Raw genomic sequence first — 20526 nt, forward strand, 5'->3', positions numbered from 1 at the left:
AATTTGAAATTTGGGTTTTTGTAAACAACAACAACGACAGCACGAATTCCTAATTTCCCGCTTTTTCAATTTGTTATCAGTCCCATTGGGAAAAAAAGAAGAAAGAAACACGCTTTGTATTCCTAATTATTCAAAAACTGGTCGCAAATAAAGCTCCAGCTTATTAAATTAAATTAAATTAAATTAATCGTCCATTATATTTGCCGATCGAAATAGTTGTATAAGTATAGTTTAATTCAACACCATAAGCGATCCATTTCATTGACAAACATCCCTCTTACTCTCATCGATGTCGGTAAGTACATACTTCAAAACTCATCTCTTTACCTGTTGCTCTAAGTAAAATGTAATATGTTTCACAGCAAGGCAGTTCACATCCAGGCTCTCGGGCCAGTTCTCCGGTACCGGGATCTTCAGAAGTTGGTACTTCTCCGACGCACCCATTTGAAGATGAGAGCGATATTATTCCTCACGGAGAAGATCTTCACCTCGAAGAAGAGGAAGCCGATGGAGAGGATTTATTCGGCGATAATTTGGAAGCGTAAGTGAACCTAGTTTACACTAAATTTACCTACTTGAGGTGTTTTTCAATCGACTCTTTCGCTTGTAGCGATTACCGACCGATGCCGGAATTGGATCGGTACGATCGAGGAGATCTAGATGACGAAGATTACGATCATATGGATATCGCAGATCGTGTTGCTGCTGAACAAGAGTTGAGACGTCGCGATCGTGAGGAAGCTTTTGGAAGAAGAGGAGACGATGCTCTTCTTTATGGTAATTCATTCGCATTATTTGGTATTAGAATTTCACAACGTTCTCTAAATTGATTTTTTTTATTGTTGTAGATGAAAGCGACGATGATGAAGCTCCGCGTCGTAAACGAAGAATAGCTGATAAAAGTGCCATGGATGATATAGAGGATGAAGAAGTAATTAAAATGAGTTCGTCGAAGTACATTTATGCTTAATTTAGTTTATTAAATTCGTACATTTCGTATGTTTTTAGATGATAGAATCGATCGAAAACTTGGAAGACACGAAAGGCCACACGATCAAAGAATGGGTCACGATGTTAGCTCCTCGTACCGAAATCGCTAACCGGTTCAAGAATTTCCTGCGAAATTTCGTAAATGCCAAAAAGCAATACGTTTACAAGGATAAAATCCGACGCATGTGTGAAAGTAATCATTCCAGTTTCGAAGTAGAATTCACCAATTTGGCCGTCACCGAGCAAGCTTTGGCATATTTCTTACCCGAAGCACCTGCCGAAGTGTTGGAAATATTCGATAAAGTGGCCAAAGAGTTAGTCCTGGCGGTATACCCTTCTTACGAACGAATTGCTAGCGAAATACACGTTAGAATTTCCGATTTACCTCTGACAGAAGATGTCAGAACTTTCAGGTGAGTTATTTTCTCGATGCATTGATCGAAATCGAATGTTTTTGTTTCTAATATGCGTATTTTTTTGGGCAGAAAAATGCATTTGAATCAATTAGTAAGAACGACTGGTGTTGTAACGGCTACAACCGGCGTGTTACCTCAGCTATCTTACGTGAAATACGACTGTAACAAATGTGGCTTTATTTTGGGACCGTTTACCCAATCTCAAGATACCGAAGTGAAACCAGGATCTTGTCCGGAGTGTCAGAGCACCGGTCCATTCTTAGTACGTATAATAAATTCACCTTGTTTGATTTGTGTTCTGAAATCGAAACCATCTGACGATCTCCCTTCCACACAGGTCAACATGGAGAAAACATTATACCGTAATTATCAACGAATCACTATTCAAGAATCGCCAGCTCACGTTCCAGCCGGAAGAATACCTCGAAGTAAAGAATGCATCTTACTCGCCGATCTTTGCGATAGATGCAAACCCGGAGATGAAATCGATATCACTGGTATTTACTCGTGTACTTACGATGGCTCTCTGAACACCGATCAAGGATTCCCGGTCTTTGCCACCGTTATATTAGCCAATCACTTGATCGTAAAAGATAACAAACAAATTATCGAATCGTTGACCGACGAAGACGTTCAAACTATTTTGAAACTTTCTCAAGATCATCGTATCGGTGAAAGAATCGTTGCCAGCATTGGTCCGTCGATTTATGGACATAATTATATTAAAAGAGGCTTAGCTTTGTCGTTATTCGGAGGAGTACCTAAAAATCCAGGTAACCGAACGTTCGATTAGTACAAAAGTTGAAATGTAGTTCTTTTCTAAAACCTGGATATTTATTTTAGGTGACAAACACAAGATTCGTGGAGACATTAACGTATTACTTTGCGGAGATCCGGGTACAGCTAAATCGCAATTTTTAAAATACGTCGAAAAAGTAGCCCCCAGGGCTATTTTTACTACCGGTCAAGGAGCTTCTGCTGTTGGTTTAACTGCGTATGTTCGTCGTAATCCTCAAAGTCGCGAATGGACTTTGGAAGCTGGCGCTTTAGTATTGGCCGATCAAGGCGTCTGTCTTATTGATGAATTTGATAAAGTAAGTAATTTCTCGATCTCGTGATTAAATCAACCGATGCGTCAGTTTTGTGATTAATTTTTTTCCACTTGATTAGATGAACGACGCAGATCGTACTTCAATTCACGAAGCTATGGAACAGCAATCTATTTCAATTTCGAAAGCTGGTATCGTGACATCGTTACAAGCCAGATGCGCCGTTATGGCTGCTGCTAATCCTATCGGAGGCAGATACGATCCCACGTTGACGTTTTCAGAAAACGTAAGCACTCCTGATTTCCTCCTCCTCGTAATTATTCGCGTATTTGTTCTAATCGATGGCATTTGAATCAACAGGTACAACTAACCGAACCGATTATGTCTCGTTTTGATATCTTGTGCGTTGTACGCGACGAGGTGGATTCAGTCAAAGACATAAAGCTGGCCAATTTCGTGGTCGATTCGCACATAAGGCATCATCCCATTAAGGTTGCCAACGAAGTCGACGATGCTATCCTGGTCACCGAAAGCGGCGTCGAAGTAATACCTCAAGAAATCCTGAAAAAATATATCGTCTACGCGAAACAAAACATTCATCCTAAATTACACAACATGGATCAGGATAAAGTCTCCAAAATGTACAGCCAGCTGAGACAAGAGTCTATGGTAAGAGATACTCGTTCGAACGAAGATTCGTCTCTAGTTCGGTTTCGAGTTACGTAATTGATCGCCTTCATTTTCAATTTTAGAGTACCGGAAGTTTACCCATTACTGTTCGTCATATCGAGAGTGTTATCAGAATGGCCGAAGCTCACGCTAAAATGCATTTGAGAGATTACGTACAAGAAGACGACGTCAATATGGCCATACGTATTATGCTAGAATCGTTCATCGAAACGCAGAAATACAGCGTTATGAAACAAATGAGAAACGTGAGCCGTCGTATTTCTCAAATGAGCTTTATTTTAACGAAATGTTTATCTGATCGAATTATTTATTTATTTTTTGCAGACGTTCCAAAAGTATCTATCTTTCAAAAAAGATATCTCCGAGTTATTATTCTTTATTTTACGTCAAATGGCCATGGATCAGTTGCGATATATTCGAGGTGTTTCCGGCGTCATCGTGAATTCCGTCGAAATAGAAGAGAAAGAATTTAAAGATAAAGTACGACTCGGTTTCATTCTCTGTTTTAATCGTACGAAGATTTTTTTTTTTTAATTGTTTGAATTACGTATTTTTTTGCAGGTTAAACAAATCAACGTGTTCGATTTGAGGCAATTCTATGAAAGTAGTATTTTCAGAGATAATCATTTCGTTTACGATGGCAAAGTGCGTAAAATCTTCTGGACTAATCCTACCAGAGCACCTTGATTTATTGGCAGACTGAAATCGTATCCTGTGTATTTTTTTCAAATAGCTTTACTGATCAGTACTTTGATATTTTAATACTTCTGTATTTTTAATCTTTTTTTTTTTTATACTGGAACCTATTTTAATGTACTAATTTATTTGTGAAAGACGTTAATAATGAGAGTTTTTACGAAGTGATTGGTTTTTATTTGATTTTATTCGTAATCCTGCTTCAGGTATAAAATATAATATCGATGACAAGAAAGAATGATAAAAAAAAAATTAAATGATTTGAATTGAAAATTAATTTAAGAATAATCACACAAATGTAACTGAAAAAAAAAAACACAAGCGAACAAAAAAATCACACATTTTACAAATCATCGCCAAAAATGTAAGGTATTAATTTACTACATACATTAAAATCCAGTTTATAATCTACATTAATATCTAAAATTTGTCGCCAATCGACGTATGTTAATTGGTTAAAAAAGTTGGTATAAATATGTTGGTCGGGTGCGAATAACGAAATAGGAAGACTTTGAATAACCGTCGAGGGGACAAATTTATCCATCTTTGATGATCCAGGTATTACGCGATATGATACATGGCCTGTTGACGCTCTTCGTACGCCTCTAGTTATGATACATGGATGAATATCCTTAAAAACAACCGAAGAGTCCTGGCCGATGATGGCGGGAAATACGCACTAGCGTATTTCCCCGGGCTCCGGTACTACTGCATCTGGACCGGGAGGCGGCGTGAGGTCAAAATCTGAAAAAAAAAATACAAAAAACTATACTAATAAAAAAAACATCTCTGCCGAAAATGGTCGGCTACGAATGCAGCTTAAATTTACCAACGGGATCAGTGGACAGACCATAATCTAAAATAACTTACTTCTCATAGCCTTCCCGGCAGCTTTGAAGATTTCCAGGCGAGCCCGGGGAGGAGCAAGAGCGAATTGCCCTGAAACAATAAATTTAGAAAATGTACAAGTTTTGAAAGATTTAGCGGTGCTTTATTGTTTTTTAAAATCTTACCGTCCGCGTAAGCTTTGATAGAGTCTTCGTTGATTTTATTTCTATCTTCCAATGTATCGACTTTTTTTAATAAAAGCTGTACTTCATTCAGCAAAAATGCTACCTTTTCGGACTGTTCCATTTTTTCCAGCTTTTCTTTGAGTTCTTTCATTTCATCATCACGTGACGATAACGATGAGAACTGTCTCAACGAAATTTGGTTCATAAGAACCGGTACCTAATGAACAAAAATACAATCAAATTTAGAAAAGAAAAGTTAGAACTTTTTTCGACAAAAATTAAGACTGATTATTTTTTTTTAATTTGGCAAAGAGAGAAGACCATTTTGGCTATGTAAAAAAATTTCTTGGAAAAAATCGGCTTTATGATTATTTTTACAAACATTACGACAATAAAAATTGAATTTTTTTCTCATTTCAGCAATTTTGGAACTTTTAGACAAAATAGACAATTTTGACTAAAAATGGGAACTTTTTTAGCAATTAAGACAAACAGCCGCATTTATTGGAGGTTTTACAAAAAAAATGAATAAAATGGGAAAATAAATCGAAAAACTCACTCTGTTGATCAGCGATAGCAGCGAATCGTCGTTGATCTGGACTTGCTCTTCTTTCAGGCCGGAATCTTTCAACGCAGTTGGAATGAGATATCGCCTAGCGATGGCGACTTTCTCTTCGGCTACGTATCCGGATACGTCTATCATTTCCATACGATCACGTAACGGATCCGGTATCGTGTCGATATTGTTCGCTATGCACACGAATAATACCTAAAGGTGAAAAAACAAACACGAATGATTAAATATGAGTATCATCAATCATCATTATCATCGATTTGCAAAATACAAATAGGTAACAGGAAGGTTATTTCTCACCTTGGAAAGATCGACAGGGACATCTAAATAGTGATCTAAGAAATTAGCGTTTTGCTCTGGATCCAGCATCTCCAATAATGCCGACGAAGGATCACCTTGGTAACCCCTAAAACGAAACAGCAACATTAACATATTATTGTATTTTTTTCTCTCAATAAATGGATCGTTCTATGTCATTTTTAGTCCATCTAAATTCTAAATATTAATGCTTTTTTCAAATTAGACAATAACAACTATTTGTTCGATTTCAACCTTCAATTATCTCAGAAATCGAACAAGAGGAGACTTCAAATCGTCCATTTAGACTGAATTGACGAAGAACGATCCAACAGCTCTTCATCGAATGGATACTCACTTTCCAATTTTATCCACTTCGTCGATCAATATCAGGGGGTTTTCAGTCTTTACTTTTTTAAAGCATTGGATAGCTTTACCGGGCATGGCACCGACGTAAGTTCTACGATGACCTTTAATCTCAGCCACATCGGTCATACCACCAACGCTGAATCTGAAATACTAAAATACATCGAATTAGAAATCGATTCAATGACCGGAAATAATTCTCCAATTTAATAAATAGATAATCAGCGTACTACTCACCTCTCTATTCAATGCTCTGGCTATAGATTTAGCTATACTAGTTTTTCCTACGCCGGGAGGACCGTAGAAGCATAAAATTTTACCCTGAGTGCTTTTTTTCAACATACTAACGGCGATAAATTCTGCAAAAATAATCGCACACGTAGCATTTCAGTAATTTATCAAGTTGAAAAAACATCATCGAAGAAATTAGACGATCAAACTCACCTAAAATACGTTTTTTCACATCATCCATTCCGTAATGGTCTTCTTCTAGGACAGCTGAGGCTTTAGCGAGGTCTAAGTTTTCTTCGGTAGTAACTCCCCAAGGTAACAACGTCAACCAATCGAGGTAATTTCGCGATAAACTACATCAGAGAGAAAAATTACAACACTGTTCAACGTGAAACCGTAAAAAAATACAAATTTCGAATCGCTAATTACTTAAATTCGGACGAATGTGCCTCCAGAAAGCCTAATTTATTCAATTCTTCGTCGATTACTTCCATGGCGTGTTGAGGAACTTTTTTATCCTGAAAAATGAAACAATTTCATTAGATGGCTGAATAAAACCACAAATAAGATCGTCGAACGAGAATTAATAATCAAAAAATAATAATTCCCAAGCAACGAATTAGTTCCACTCACTTTTAATCGACTTCTGAACTTCTCTTCGATGGCATCTTTATCGTCTTTCTCTAGCCCTAGTTCTTTCTTGATGATTTTCAGCTGCTCCATTAAAATATACTTTCGATGTTGTTGTTTGACTTTTTCTTCGACTTCGCGACCGATTTTCTGCTGCAGTTTGCCCAACTCGTATTCTTTCTTCAACAAACTCAACGCAAGCAGCAGTCTTTTTGGAATCTGTAGGTAAAAAAAAAAATCGAATGATTCAAAAATGTCAAACAAAAGGGCACTTGCTACGTAAGAATTTGTACTACTGACATCGGTTTCTTCTAAAACTTGCTGCAATTCTTCAGGTTCAGCACCAGTCAACGACGCACCGAGATCAGACAGATAAACAGGGTTCTCGACCACAGATTGACCTTGATGTAGCATTTGCTGAAGTGTTTCTCGATACAGCGTATTCATACTGATAATATCTCTAATGGTTTTAATGACTTCTTGAGTCAACGCCTAAAAAATATCAAAATTCCAACGTTTAATTCGCGAAAACCAGCATCAAAGTAGGGATCTTTTGATTCGTTACCTTGACTTCTTCAGTCTTTCTAAACTTATCATGCTGGACGTTCTCTACCTCGACCATGAGAACCGGCTGTTTGACAGCTTCCTGAGATTGTTCAGTCTGCGCCGTTGGATCGGATGGTTCGATGATCGGTTCAGCTGTCTGAGCGATATCTTCGATCGAAAAAGGAGCTTCTTGGCTGGACTCGACCGCAGGCACAGATGGAGTCGCAGTACACTTGATACGTGACCTTTTCACGATCTTTCGATTCGAATCGTCTACAACAACGTCCACGAAGGTGTTAGATAACGGGTACTTTATACGTACCTCTAAACATACAATAATAAAACGAGCGTTATATACGTTCAAGTATATATATACCTTCGTACATCGCTGTGATTTCACTGTTACTTTTAATGGGTACTTGGAGGTCGCTGATCTCGCCGGTGATTCGAATTCGACGATGAGCCATCACAACCAGTCGTAGTTTATTACCGAGATCTTGTATTTTGTGTATTTGAACGAAAGTACCCACGTTGTAGACATCGTTTAGGTCGTTGATTACTTGAGAATCGTTTCTGTTTCGATAAATTCACATCGTTAATATGCTAACGAATGGTACGAGTAATTTACAAACAATGGGCGATTAATACTTACTCTTTATCCTTCCTGAGAAATAATCCGGCGTAAGGCTGGTTGAATTTAACTTTCCTTCGGATTAAATCAATCAACGGAGGATGTGTAATCTACGTAACAAAAACACAAACATTAATGCACCAAAATAATGAACCGAATCATTTCAAAAAAAAACCAAACAATCTCACCTCTAATAACTTAATAAACCTCGGAAACACCGGATTCCTCGACACAGCGATCAAAGGCACATTAGGCCAATGTTCCGGCACAACTACAGCCGCAGGTAGAGAATGCGTGACGGGGAAATCAGCCTCAGTCACATCCAATACTTCATCTTCCGATATAATCGATTTATTAGATCCGTCATCTTGAGGATTTTGAGAACTATAAGGTCTAGATAGCAGACCACCGGAAGAAGCGATTAATCGGCCGTTGAATCTGTCCCGAGAGAAGGGACCGAAGGCGAAGGATTCATCATCTTGGCATAAAGTTGGCCATTTCGTTAGCACTCTGGCGTTGGTTTGGATAGATCGAGTGCATTGGTAGCATGATTTATTGAAACGAGAGACCCGAGAACTGTTCAGAAACGAGAGCAACTTCTCCGCGTGAATTCTGTTGTGCAATTTTAGTGCCATAACACTTACTGGAGCTGATAACCACTCGACTCATGTGAATTTCGGACGAAATTAAGATGCTAGAGTTGGGTGGAATTACACTGAGATTGGTTAATAACGCGAAACGAGCAAGTGGCGCATTGAAATATCGATTTAAAGGTGTAAAACGAACGTAAAATGTTTAAAAATTCAAGCAAAAACGTCAAACGCGAAAGATAAAGATATTTTACATCATTTCATTTTACGAAGCCTCGAACTCGAACTGATAAAAAAATGATAAATTCGAAAAATCACAGAAAAAATTCTAGAAAACGCCAGAAAAAACTTTAAAAAAACTGTGCTTTCCGGCCTTCGTTTGTTTACGCTATTTTGAACATTTTTGTTAGGTCATTTTCATGGTGAGGTAATGATTAATGATGATTGGTTGATTATTGCTGATTTGACTATTTGAGTGATTGCTGAACTGAATGAGTGAAAAATGCTGGATTAGTTGTGGTGTTGTGGAATATTTTTGGAATCGCTCAAATGCTGCAACACGAACGAAAACACGGTTCACTATGTACCTAAAGCTAAACCTACTCTCAATCTCTCAAAACAGTCAAAAAGTCAAAAAAACTGAGTGATGAAGAAATTATTGACAGATTCGTAACAGGCAGGGCAGAAGTGATGATTGGCCGGAGAGTTGGGCCGGACCGGACAAACCATGGCATGGACAATTGGACAAACAGTCCGACTTGCTGGACTGTGTCTGTTGGTGGTCTGTTGAGACTGTTGAGAGTGTGTGAACTGTGAAGAGTGGTGAGTGGGTGTCGATCTGGATTTTTATGCTAATGTAGTGTAGTCGAGGGTGTAGGTTATTCGTAATTCCGTCATAATACTCATAATAAATGTCGATGTCTTGTTAAGATTAAGAAGAATGAAGATCGGTTCATTTTTTAAATGAAATTTTAGCAGGAAGTAATGAAATTGAAAGATGATCAATTCAAAATTCAATTTTTGACTGCGAGTTAAGTTTGGCTGGTGGCTTTGAGGAATTCTGAATCAAACTACGTGCGTTTTGACTTTTGACCTCTGCGATAATAGGCGTTGAATCGAAAAAAAAAAAACCGTTTTGGAGTTTTGTATCGTTTAGGTACGTGATGGGATGTTTAAATTACGTTTAGCTTATCGGAGTCGTTAATCTGCTAATGAATATTTACTTTTTTTTCATTACTCAATTGTTTGTCCCACTGCTCCCCTTCCCCCCTCTTTGAGAAAATTTGGTGTTCTAATTCTAGGAGTGGATTTGGTCATTTACCGAATATGAGGTTTTTATTTTTTGAGATGGAAATTTTGTTTCAATTTCGCACCTCGGGAGTAATAAGGTCACATCTCAAAAAAAAATTGATTTTGATGTTATTGCATTTTTGGGGTTTGTATGACCCCCCTCAACAACATTGCAAGTTGTTTGGAGTTATAAGGGAACATCTCAAAAAACTCCACCTTTTTTGAGCAAATTTCGTACATACAAAGTGTTAACAAATAGTTTTGATTGTTTTGAATCATTGAATGTTTGTCAGTTAGACCCCTCAACCAAAAATTACACTTTGAGTTGGGTATGGGTACATTATCTAGATCTTGTAAAAAACGCAAATGGCCTAACTCAAAATCTCAACAACATTGCAAGTTGTTTGGAGTTATAAGGGTACATCTCAAAAAACTCCACCTTTTTTGAGCAAATTTCGTACATACAAAGTGTTAACAAATAGTTTTGATTGTTTTGAATGTTTGTCAGTTAGAATTTAGAAATAGTCACAAGGAGTGCATTTTTTATTGGTTTGTTTTGTACCAAATGGAATTTTTTTTTTAAATTGATCACTTTTCAGAAAAATGAATTTGCACATGTAATGAAATTTTAGTTTTCTGAGAAAAACTCAAAAACTAAGCACTCTAGAAAAAAACTACCGTAAACTGGGGTAACATTGAAATCGCGGGGTTACATTGAAGGGTGCGGTTTTTCATCATATTATGCTCCATGGCGGTGGAACTATGAAGTATGGAACAATTCTGACACCGGGAATGGATAGAGTACACTTTGGCGATTATTTTTCCTATTTTATCATTTTCAACTAGTGGTTCCAACACCAGTGAAAAAGCAAGCGAAAAAAAGTGCTGTTTTTATCAATTTTAATTAACATGAAAAGCTTGGTGTCTGGAATTTTGAATTTTCAAAGAACGAGTCAAGTGACATTATAGATGTGTTGGTACATCTCCCGACTATAAATTAGCGCATTTGTTTATGTGCCAAAGTTGTTCCCTGAGGAGTAAAAAAATAATATTCAAACTGGGGTAACTTTGAAGTCTATAAAAAAATCATGAAATTTTGGTAAAATTGGACGAAAATTCATGAAAATGCTTGTAAACTTGTTAAAAACGATGTGAAAACTTGAAAAACAGCTCTAAAATCATTAAAAAATCATAAAATTGGATCAAATTGGCCAAAATGCATGAAAAACGCCTGAAAACTAGAAAAATTCCAAATTATCATTTTGGAGCACTCTTTCATAAATTCAATTGTGAATATGGATCATTTTGTAAGTACTTGACGCGTATAAAGTGACCAAAAAGTGAATACTCATGTTTTTGATAATTTTTGACCTTGATTGAAGCACATTTCAAGGGGTCTTCAAAGTTACCCCAAACGCTGGGTAACTTTGAAGGGCACTTCTTTTGGCTCTTGCGCTTGACAGGAAAAAGGTAGGCAACTTCTGTAACCGCCAAAACGTAGTGCTGACATAGCTTTATCAAAAGCACCACACACATTTCCCCTACCTCCCCCATTCATACCTCTAAACATAAAAAATACTGAAAAATCCTTCAATGTTACCCCAGTTTACGGTAACGACATTCCGTCGATTGGAAATTTAATTCTCTACAACTTTGATATCGTGAAATTTTTTTTGGACGCTTCCTTTCGCCTCCAGATCAACTTTAATGAAAGGTTATAACTCAAAATGTTTTCCAAACATTGAAATATTTCCTCTTTAAGATTTTATTTTTCAAAGTGTTCTTATGCTAAATGAAGGTAGGATACCAGATCTTTAAAATGAGGTGCTATTCATTCCTCACAATCAATTATAAGTTGATAAAAATAATGAATCTCAAGTTTTTAAAAAAAAGAAAATCACTCTCCTGTAAAATTTCACTTTTTTGAGATGTGACCTTATTACTCCCGAGGTGCGATTTGTTGATATCAATTTTTTTTAACCTCTCGTGCTGAAATTAGTTCAACAAATGGTTGAAATTTTTGCCCTTTTGAATTTTTTTTCAAGTGTTGATTGCGTAATTCCTGTTCTCTGTCTTTTGGGATGTTTATATTTTCATTATTTTGTATGCCTATTTGTTGTTGTTTCTTTCTGTGTTCATTATTTTTAGTATTACTTACTCCAATTACATATTGTAATGACTAATCACGGGTTTTCACTGTTGAGCAGCCATTGCAGTGTTTTTTAACCCAGATTGGTAAATTTTTTCAATTTCAAAGATTATTTTATGCGATTGTTTTTGTTTATTGCCGCTGATTTTTGATACACAAGACGAGTTACAAGCTGAGAATTTTCAGATCTTTCTAATTCGAGATTAATGGCGAAGTACTGCCTTAAGATAAGATTTTATATTATATGCATGACGAACATGACGAATGAAGTTTTTGAAACATTTAGCATCAAGTAAAGTTCTAGCATCGAGCAAGGAAAAGCAATAATTAGACTTGATTGATCCAAAGACGATAGTGTCTTCATACTGATGGAACTGCAGTTCATCATTTTTTTTTTAGGATTTGAAAATTTAAAAGTTGAGAAAACAATCGAGAATATGCGAATGTGAAGTTGGAGCCAGCCATTGAATATTCATGATACATTAATACACTTGCTGTGATGAAATTGATTCTCATCATTTGAGACGAATCGAATCCTGATTACTTTTACCTAGGTTGTTGATCACATCCGTGGATTTGTTGTACTTCGGTGGTAGGTAGGTACTAAATCAACTGGTACAGGGCCATGCCCAGAAATATCGTGAACCCCAAAGACAGTTTTTTGTTAAAAATATAGGTTGGCAGCGTGAAATAGATGCATATGATTGGTGGAATGTTATCATCTCAGTCTAACAACCAATCGTATGCTATCATTATTATCATTCACTGTGACCAACCGAAATATTTAGCAGAAAACATTGTTAGGGGTTCACGATACTTCTAAGCATCCTGTACGCCTGAAAGGTAGGTCTGTGTTTATTTATTTACCTATTTAGCAGAAACGAACCATGAAACATCCGTGTTGTAAAAACATCCGAATTACGTCAAAACATCCAACGAGGTTTGAGAATGACATCAAATTCGCGCTGGGGTGAAAAGTTTCTTGAAATAATATGATACTATTTATGCAAAAGTTGGACATTCACAGGTAAAAATTTGTTACGTAGTAAAATGGGTTACATATTCGTATTCAGCGGTGCTAAATTAGTAATAATCGACCCTTTATTCGTTTAATTAGCCTTTAATTGAGGTAAAAACAATAATCTGGAGCTTTTTATTTTAAAAAAGTTGAACTTTCAAGACGTGTAAAAACGCAATGTCGAATAAAATATACGAGTTTTTCGTGATCAGCGATGCTTAATTAATAATTAGTAATAATCGACCCTTGGTACGCCCTATATGCTCTTAATTGAGGCAAAAAGCCCAATTTTGAAAAGTTTATATTTGCCCCTTAAAATAAAAGATATGCAACCCAAACGACTGGGCAAAATCTTTTGAATTTAGTTTGTGAGCTTTAGGAAGCTTTTTACGATGTACGAACTGTCGTCGAAGGGGTTCTCCAATACGGAGAATCCATTTCTGAGATTGGTTCTACCAAAAAGCTCAAAGTTTCCTAGATAATAAAATAAAGCTTTTCGTAAAATATTGAACTTTCATGGGTGAAAAAGCGACGACGTCGATTGAAATAATCGAGTTTTTCGTGATCAGCGATGCTTGAATAGTAATAATCGACCCTTCGTACGCCATATAAGCTTTTAATAATTAACGTAAGGCAAAAATTCATTAATTCACGGACGCGTAGCGCCACCTGTCGGAATTGAACCAAACTTTTGTTCTGTTTTTAAAAACTGGGTTGAAAAAATGACGAAATGAAGGCTAGATATGCGCGTGGCGCTATCTCTCGGAATATTTCGGAACTACTTCGAATTCGACATTCGAGGGATCATGAGGGATAGAAAGGGTTTTTCGATGTCCTGTACTTTCCAAGTAGTTCGTGAATATTCCGAGAGATAGCGCCGTGCGCATATCTAGCCTTCATTTCGTCATTTTTTCAACCTAGTTTTAAAACAGAACAAAAGTTTGGTTTAATTCCGAGATTCCGACAGATGGCGCTACGCGTCCGTGAATTTTTCAAAATCAATTTTCCACCTCAAATAGTTCGTTTCAAAGCTTATAGATGGCGCTAAATGTCTGGTTTGAAACTTCAAATTGTTAAATTTTTTAAAATGAAAAACATGTTTTTTAAAGCGATGTCAGTCGAATAAAATATCAAAATGGATATTTCTTGACCCGGAGAATTCAATGAAATGGTTATTTTAGCAATTTATTCAATATTTCTCGGAAAAATTGTCTTTTTAAATCCTAATCAACGTATTATTACACAACTTTCAACTTAGAAAGCACCTCACCAGCGATAATAATAAAATAAATTACGCGACATCAATAATGATTTATTAATCAGAATCAAATCCGATTCGTAAACACTATAATACTAATGCGATTTTGAAAATTAAACCATAAAACTAAATAACAAAAAAATAAAACGGGTAAAAGAGAGGTAAACACAACACTTAGAACAAAAATTTAGCGCTTGGTTTCGCGTCATACACAATACTAAAAATATAATCTTTACCACGCGCCGCAAATGCAAAAAAAAAAAGAAAAAAATTTGAATAAATAAAAAATACGAAAATTATAAAATAATTAGTAAATAATGATTCACCTTATATCATATACGAAAAAAAAAAAAAAAAGAAACACGACGACGAGTTTTACGAAAAAAAGAAAAAAAAATCAATAAATATTACAACTCAACTTTTAAAATAGGAAAAAAATAAATAAAAATACACAACAAAAGAAGAAAAATAAATAAACAAAAAACGGAATGCTTTGTAACATCGAGACAAAATTAAAGCGCCTTAATATTTTGTAAAAAAAGGTATTTTCTCGCCTTTATTATTATTATTCCATGCCAAATGTATTCGTTTCTTCGATAGCCAACAATAATTTTTCGTACAACATTTCCGGCGACTCGTACGGAGGCAAATCCAGGCGATTGAAGCAAGTATGAGCCCTGCGTAAAATAAAATTAATTAAATACATACAAATACATACAAATATTACTTATAAATCAGTCATAAAGTGAACCAATTAAACGAATACTAACCTAGGCAGACTATTCGGTTTACCCCATCTTTCTATGCAAAATTTACGAGGCCCCGTTGATCCTCTGAGCGAAGCGAAACCTTCATAAGGAACGCTCGAGGTACCGGTAACGAATTGCAAAAGACGTAGTTTCTGCTCATTGGTGAATTTATCGATGGCCATCCAAAACCATTGAATTACAGGATGTCCTTCGTGATAACCTAGAAACAGAAAAAAATAATAAAATATGTACTCAAAAATTTCACAATTTGAATAAAATCCCGGATATTTCAATTTTGTAACTTACCCGATCTGTACTCTGTATTTATCCTCCAATCCATCATATCGATCTCCAAAGTGCCAGCCAACACGAGCTCCAATTCATGAGCATCGAATACGGACACCAGACGAGGATCGACCACTTCGTAGAATCCTTTAACCAAGCACTCGGTTTGTTCAGCGACACCTCGATCCAATCTCCATTGAACGATTTTCTCGATATACTCCTGCAAAATTATCAATTTATTAAACCAGCTGCAAATTTTTAAATTGCCAAATGGTCGGACAAATCGATCTCCTAGACCGCCCAGGGATCGCGTTTGAAAGAAACTGAACTCTTTTTTCGTACCTTTTTATTCTTCTCCGTAACTGGGATACTTTTACCGCCGGGTTTTAATTCGCGTTCCACAGGTTGATCGAATGTCGTTTGCTCGGTCACCACGAATGTTAGATCTAACCCTTCTCGCGTCACGTTGTGCTCCTTTATCCATAACAATGATTGATAAAATTCCACGTCCAATGATTCCAAATCGTTCAGCGATACCGGTCTGTAAGCGTAAAATCGTTCATTGTTATAATTTCTCGTCGTAAGTTCAGTTCACCTACGTATGTTCAAGTACAGGTAGCCTATTTTTGGTGAAATTCCGCTCATAAATCAAAATCTCGCACCCCGGCTCTCTTTCTATTCTACCGCACTGTCGTACTACTTTTTCTTCGCGAATTCATCGAGACAACGTAACGGTTTCGTGCGAATCGATAATAATACCAATACAGACAATACGTGAACTCTTTTTTCCTTTCTTTCCTCTTCCTTATTTCTATTATTTTGGGCCTTTTTTCCATTCTTCAGATGTCTACCTTACTAAACATTGCATCGAGGGCGACCTTTTAATCGAACTCGTTGCAGTTCGATTTTGAAGGTTTTTTCACTCTATGCACAATTTATTGCATCGACGTTTTCTATTTGACCCAGCCTAAAGACATCAATAGTACGATGTTGGATTGAAGACGAGTCGACGAATCAGCAGAAATTAAAAACATGAAGTTCAAAATTACCTGAACTTGATTTCAAACTTGACCAAATATCAATTTAATCGATTGTTAAAATTCAATATTGAATTTCAACGTTAATTCAATACAAACTTCATCTGACCCAAACTTCACAATCTCCAACAATTTCAAGATCAACACAGCTCAAACTTCAACATTATTGCTTAAATTGACCAATTTTGTACTTTGATCACTTCAAAAACGAAGAATGAACATTTCAAGAGGACCTAACTTCATCACTTGAATTTAATCTCTACTTTAAGAAAGCTTGAGCTTGAATATAGAATTTGTCACTATCTGAAAGAACATCAACTTTATAATGAACAAACTTCAGACAACCCAAACTTCAATCCAGCTCACGTGTAAATTTGCAGGAGCTCCCATTGTGTGAACTTCAGCACTATCTAATTTCCAAACAAGACTAGGTAAACATCAACTTCAAAACCACTCCTCAAACTTCAATGTTCAAAATCAGATTTGAACTCAATTTTCATCACAGCACTAGCTCAAACATTGCTGGAAGTTTGACACTGACCAAACTTCAGCATTCCTAAAATTTCCACAGAGACTGCGAACATCAACTTCAAAATCAGATTTGAAGTTGCCCAAACCTCAACAGCATGAGCTTATGTAGTAATTGAGTAATTTGATTCAACATTATTGTTTGAACTTCTGGATTCCTCAAATTTTAACCAATAATGAACATCAACTTCAAAGTCAGATTTTACATTACCCAAACTTGAAACTTCAATACATATAGCAGAGCTTCAAACCTGTACCCAAAACCAAACTAGACACTCAAACTAGAAACTCAAACTTGAAACTCAAACTTGAAACTTCAATACAGCAGAGCTTTGAACCTGTACCCAAAACTGAACTAGAAAGTAAAAACCCAAACTAGAAACCTGAATGTGCCTGAACCAGAACTAGAAACCCAAACCCAAACTAGAAAACTCAGACCCAAGTCCCAAACTAGAAAACCTGAACCCAATTAACCCAAACTAGAAAACCCGAACTCGAACTAGGAACCCAAACCCTAACTAGAAACCTGAACCAGAAACCCGCACCCAAACTAGAAAACTCAGACCCAAACTAGAAAAACCCAAACTCAAACTAGAAAACCTGAACCAGAAACCCACGCCCAAACTAGAAAACTCAGACCCAAACTAGAAAACCCAAACTCAAACAAGAAAACAGGAACTTCAACTAGGAACCCAAACCCTAACTAGAAACCTGAACCAGAAACCCGAATCCAAACTAGAAAACTCAGACCCAAACTAGAAAACCCAAACTCAAACAAGAAAACAGGAACTTGAACTAGGAACCCAAACCCTAACTAGAAACCTGAACCAGAAACCCGAATCCAAACTAGAAAACTCAGACCCAAACTAGAAAACCTAATCTCAAACTAGGAACCTGAACCCAAACCCCAAACCTGAACCGAACCAAACTGAACCCAAACCCGAACCCGAACCCAAACCCAGCAGTCCTACAAGCCTGGTGAATGATTCACCAGAAGTCACCAAGGTCCAAGATTCACAAAAAACCACCATGCCGGTACAAAATTGATCACATAAGGGTAAGGACGCCCAAAACCAACCAGTGCCTAATCCCGACCACCCTTTATATCTTGTCTGTTATTAGCACTACCTATTGAAAAATGGTATAAACATGTTCCTATTGTTCCTCCATCACAGACAATCAATTTAAGAGCAACCTGACAGCTGTAAAGCCAAAACTCACGAAATGAATTGAATTTGAAGAAATTCCATCATCAAAAAATGTTTTTCACAATATTTTATCACCAAAAATTTTCAACTAGTTATAACTAATTTTGTGGTGTTAAATATTAAATATGATTTGTGATTGTGAGATTATGATGGTATTTCCATTTTTGTAATCAATCGCAGGTAGGTATGTATAGAAAATTTTTACAAAAGTGTAAAACAATATGGGTCTCCTAATCCCAACTACCCATAAAATCATGTAAATTCAGGGTGGTTGGGATTAGGGTACCAAAAACAAATTCAAACAGTCATTTTTGAGGTGCCTCAGGAAAAAATTCCAAAAAGCCATAAAGAATAATTATTTTATAACCCCAAAATTTTAATATAGACGAGTATACAAAAACAAAAAATTACACATTTTTACTTGATTAGATAAGTTTTATTTTACGTTAAAATGCACGAGAACACAACGTTTCGGCAACACAGTGCCATCATCAGGTGTATGAATAAAACTGGCTACGAGTGAAATTACGAGTATGTAGAATGGCTATGAGCGAGATAAACTATTTGTAACCTACTAAAGATTTGTACACATCGAAACCAGCAACATCGGTCTTTTTATTGATACAGTTTCGATTATTTAAAATATGCAAAACTTCGGTGGTTTTCCTTTTTTGTAGATTATTGCAGCCTTTATGTAAAATTTTTACATTTTCAAAATCGAATTTATGATTATATTTTATAGAGTGTTCTGATAGAGCAGTACAAGTGCTACCATTTCTAACATCTAGGTTATGTCTATACATTCTGTCTTTGAGGTGTTGTTTGGTTTCCCCTATATATTCAACATTACAATTCATACATTTTACCTTATAAACGACATTACTTTGATACATAGTAGGGATCTTATTTTTTGTATTGGAAAAAAATTTTTTGAACAGAGTACTCGGATTTTTATAAGCAAAAGTGATGGCCGAATCCTCTTGCTGACAAAGTTTTTGGATTCTTTTTGAAGCTTTACCTACGTAATTGATACAATGGAATTTTTTTGGTCTAATATCAGAATTGGAAAGGTCATTTGAAGCGTTTTTCCGATTAAAGAAAAATTTAATTTGGGATTGTATCATTTTAAACGGATAGTCATTAGCCAAAGCAATGTCATAGATGTGATCAATTTTTTCTTTATAAAAACAAGAATCAGAGAGACCGAGTACTCTATCTATGAGATTTTTTAGAACATTGATTTTTTGCTTCGCAGGTTGAAAAGAATGAAAGTTTACTAGCCTACCACTGGCTATTGGTTTTACATAGTGTTTAGTAAGAAAGAGATCATTAGTAGTTATGATTTGAAGATCCAGAAACGAAATCATACCAGAATTTTCATTTTCAATGGTAAATTTTATACTGTCATGAAGGGAGTTGGCAAATTGGAAAAGTTCATCAATTTTAGATTTTTTGACATAAAAGAGGCTATCGTCTACATATTTTTTTATAAATCTTATGTCTTCTTTAAACTTCTCGACTATTTTCTTAAATATATGGTCCATAATTAAGTCACAAGCTACAGGCGAGAAACTGTCACCCATGGCAACTCCATGGGATTGTTTGTACAAGGTATCATTAAATATAAAGTAGCCAATTCTGATATTAGACCAAAAAAATTCCATTGTATCAATTACGTAGGTAAAGCTTCAAAAAGAATCCAAAAACTTTGTCAGCAAGAGGATTCGGCCATCACTTTTGCTTATAAAAATCCGAGTACTCTGTTCAAAAAATTTTTTTCCAATACAAAAAATAAGATCCCTACTATGTATCAAAGTAATGTCGTTTATAAGGTAAAATGTATGAATTGTAATGTTGAATATATAGGGGAAACCAAACAACACCTCAAAGACAGAATGTATAGACATAACCTAGATGTTAGAAATGGTAGCACTTGTACTGCTCTATCAGAACACTCTATAAAATATAATCATAAATTCGATTTTGAAAATGTAAAAATTTTACATAAAGGCTGCAATAATCTACAAAAAAGGAAAACCACCGAAGTTTTGCATATTTTAAATAATCGAAACTGTATCAATAAAAAGACCGATGTTGCTGGTTTCGATGTGTACAAATCTTTAGTAGGTTACAAATAGTTTATCTCGCTCATAGCCATTCTACATACTCGTAATTTCACTCGTAGCCAGTTTTATTCATACACCTGATGATGGCACTGTGTTGCCGAAACGTTGTGTTCTCGTGCATTTTAACGTAAAATAAAACTTATCTAATCAAGTAAAAAT

At 35.9% G+C, this 20526-nt stretch overlaps 3 protein-coding genes across 8 annotated transcripts in view; 1 reads left to right on the forward strand and 2 right to left on the reverse strand.

Moving 5' to 3' along the window:
• Positions 1-93: 93 nt before the first annotated feature.
• Positions 94-4009, forward strand: Mcm2 (DNA replication licensing factor Mcm2). Its single transcript, XM_065365527.1, has 13 exons — positions 94-295; positions 363-541; positions 611-777; positions 849-931; positions 1009-1403; positions 1476-1668; positions 1744-2179; positions 2250-2500; positions 2577-2741; positions 2816-3124; positions 3208-3390; positions 3470-3625; positions 3707-4009. Exons 1-13 carry the CDS (start codon positions 290-292, stop codon positions 3830-3832), a joined length of 2649 nt encoding a protein of 882 aa, XP_065221599.1. The 5' UTR covers positions 94-289; the 3' UTR covers positions 3833-4009.
• Positions 4010-9012, reverse strand: LOC135846436 (lon protease homolog, mitochondrial-like). Of its 2 annotated transcripts, none has more exons than XM_065365528.1 (15): positions 8318-9012; positions 8151-8239; positions 7905-8071; positions 7518-7822; positions 7253-7444; positions 6956-7171; positions 6752-6840; positions 6536-6675; positions 6329-6450; positions 6084-6244; positions 5729-5834; positions 5414-5623; positions 4855-5071; positions 4712-4780; positions 4010-4585 (listed from the first exon to the last, which is right to left on the reverse strand). In XM_065365528.1, exons 1-15 carry the CDS (start codon positions 8762-8764, stop codon positions 4521-4523), a joined length of 2595 nt encoding a protein of 864 aa, XP_065221600.1. In that variant the 5' UTR covers positions 8765-9012; the 3' UTR covers positions 4010-4520. The 2 variants fall into 2 exon arrangements, with proteins under 2 accessions (XP_065221600.1, XP_065221602.1); XM_065365530.1 differs by having other exon boundaries at positions 7518-7771; positions 7875-8071.
• Positions 9013-14467: 5455 nt separating this feature from the next.
• Positions 14468-20526, reverse strand: part of Hecw (Hecw ubiquitin protein ligase) — a 96019-nt gene continuing 89960 nt past the window's right edge. For all 5 annotated transcript variants that reach the window (XM_065365119.1, XM_065365120.1, XM_065365121.1 and 2 more), the window contains 4 exons: positions 15811-16009; positions 15490-15688; positions 15205-15403; positions 14468-15111 (listed from right to left, as the gene is read on the reverse strand). In XM_065365119.1, coding sequence (XP_065221191.1) covers positions 15000-15111; positions 15205-15403; positions 15490-15688; positions 15811-16009 — 709 coding nt within the window. In that variant the 3' untranslated portion in view covers positions 14468-14999. The remainder of the gene's footprint in view (positions 15112-15204; positions 15404-15489; positions 15689-15810; positions 16010-20526) is intronic.

Source organism: Planococcus citri, chromosome 5, assembly GCF_950023065.1.
Source record: "Planococcus citri chromosome 5, ihPlaCitr1.1, whole genome shotgun sequence".
Lineage (NCBI taxonomy): Eukaryota > Metazoa > Arthropoda > Insecta > Hemiptera > Pseudococcidae > Planococcus > Planococcus citri.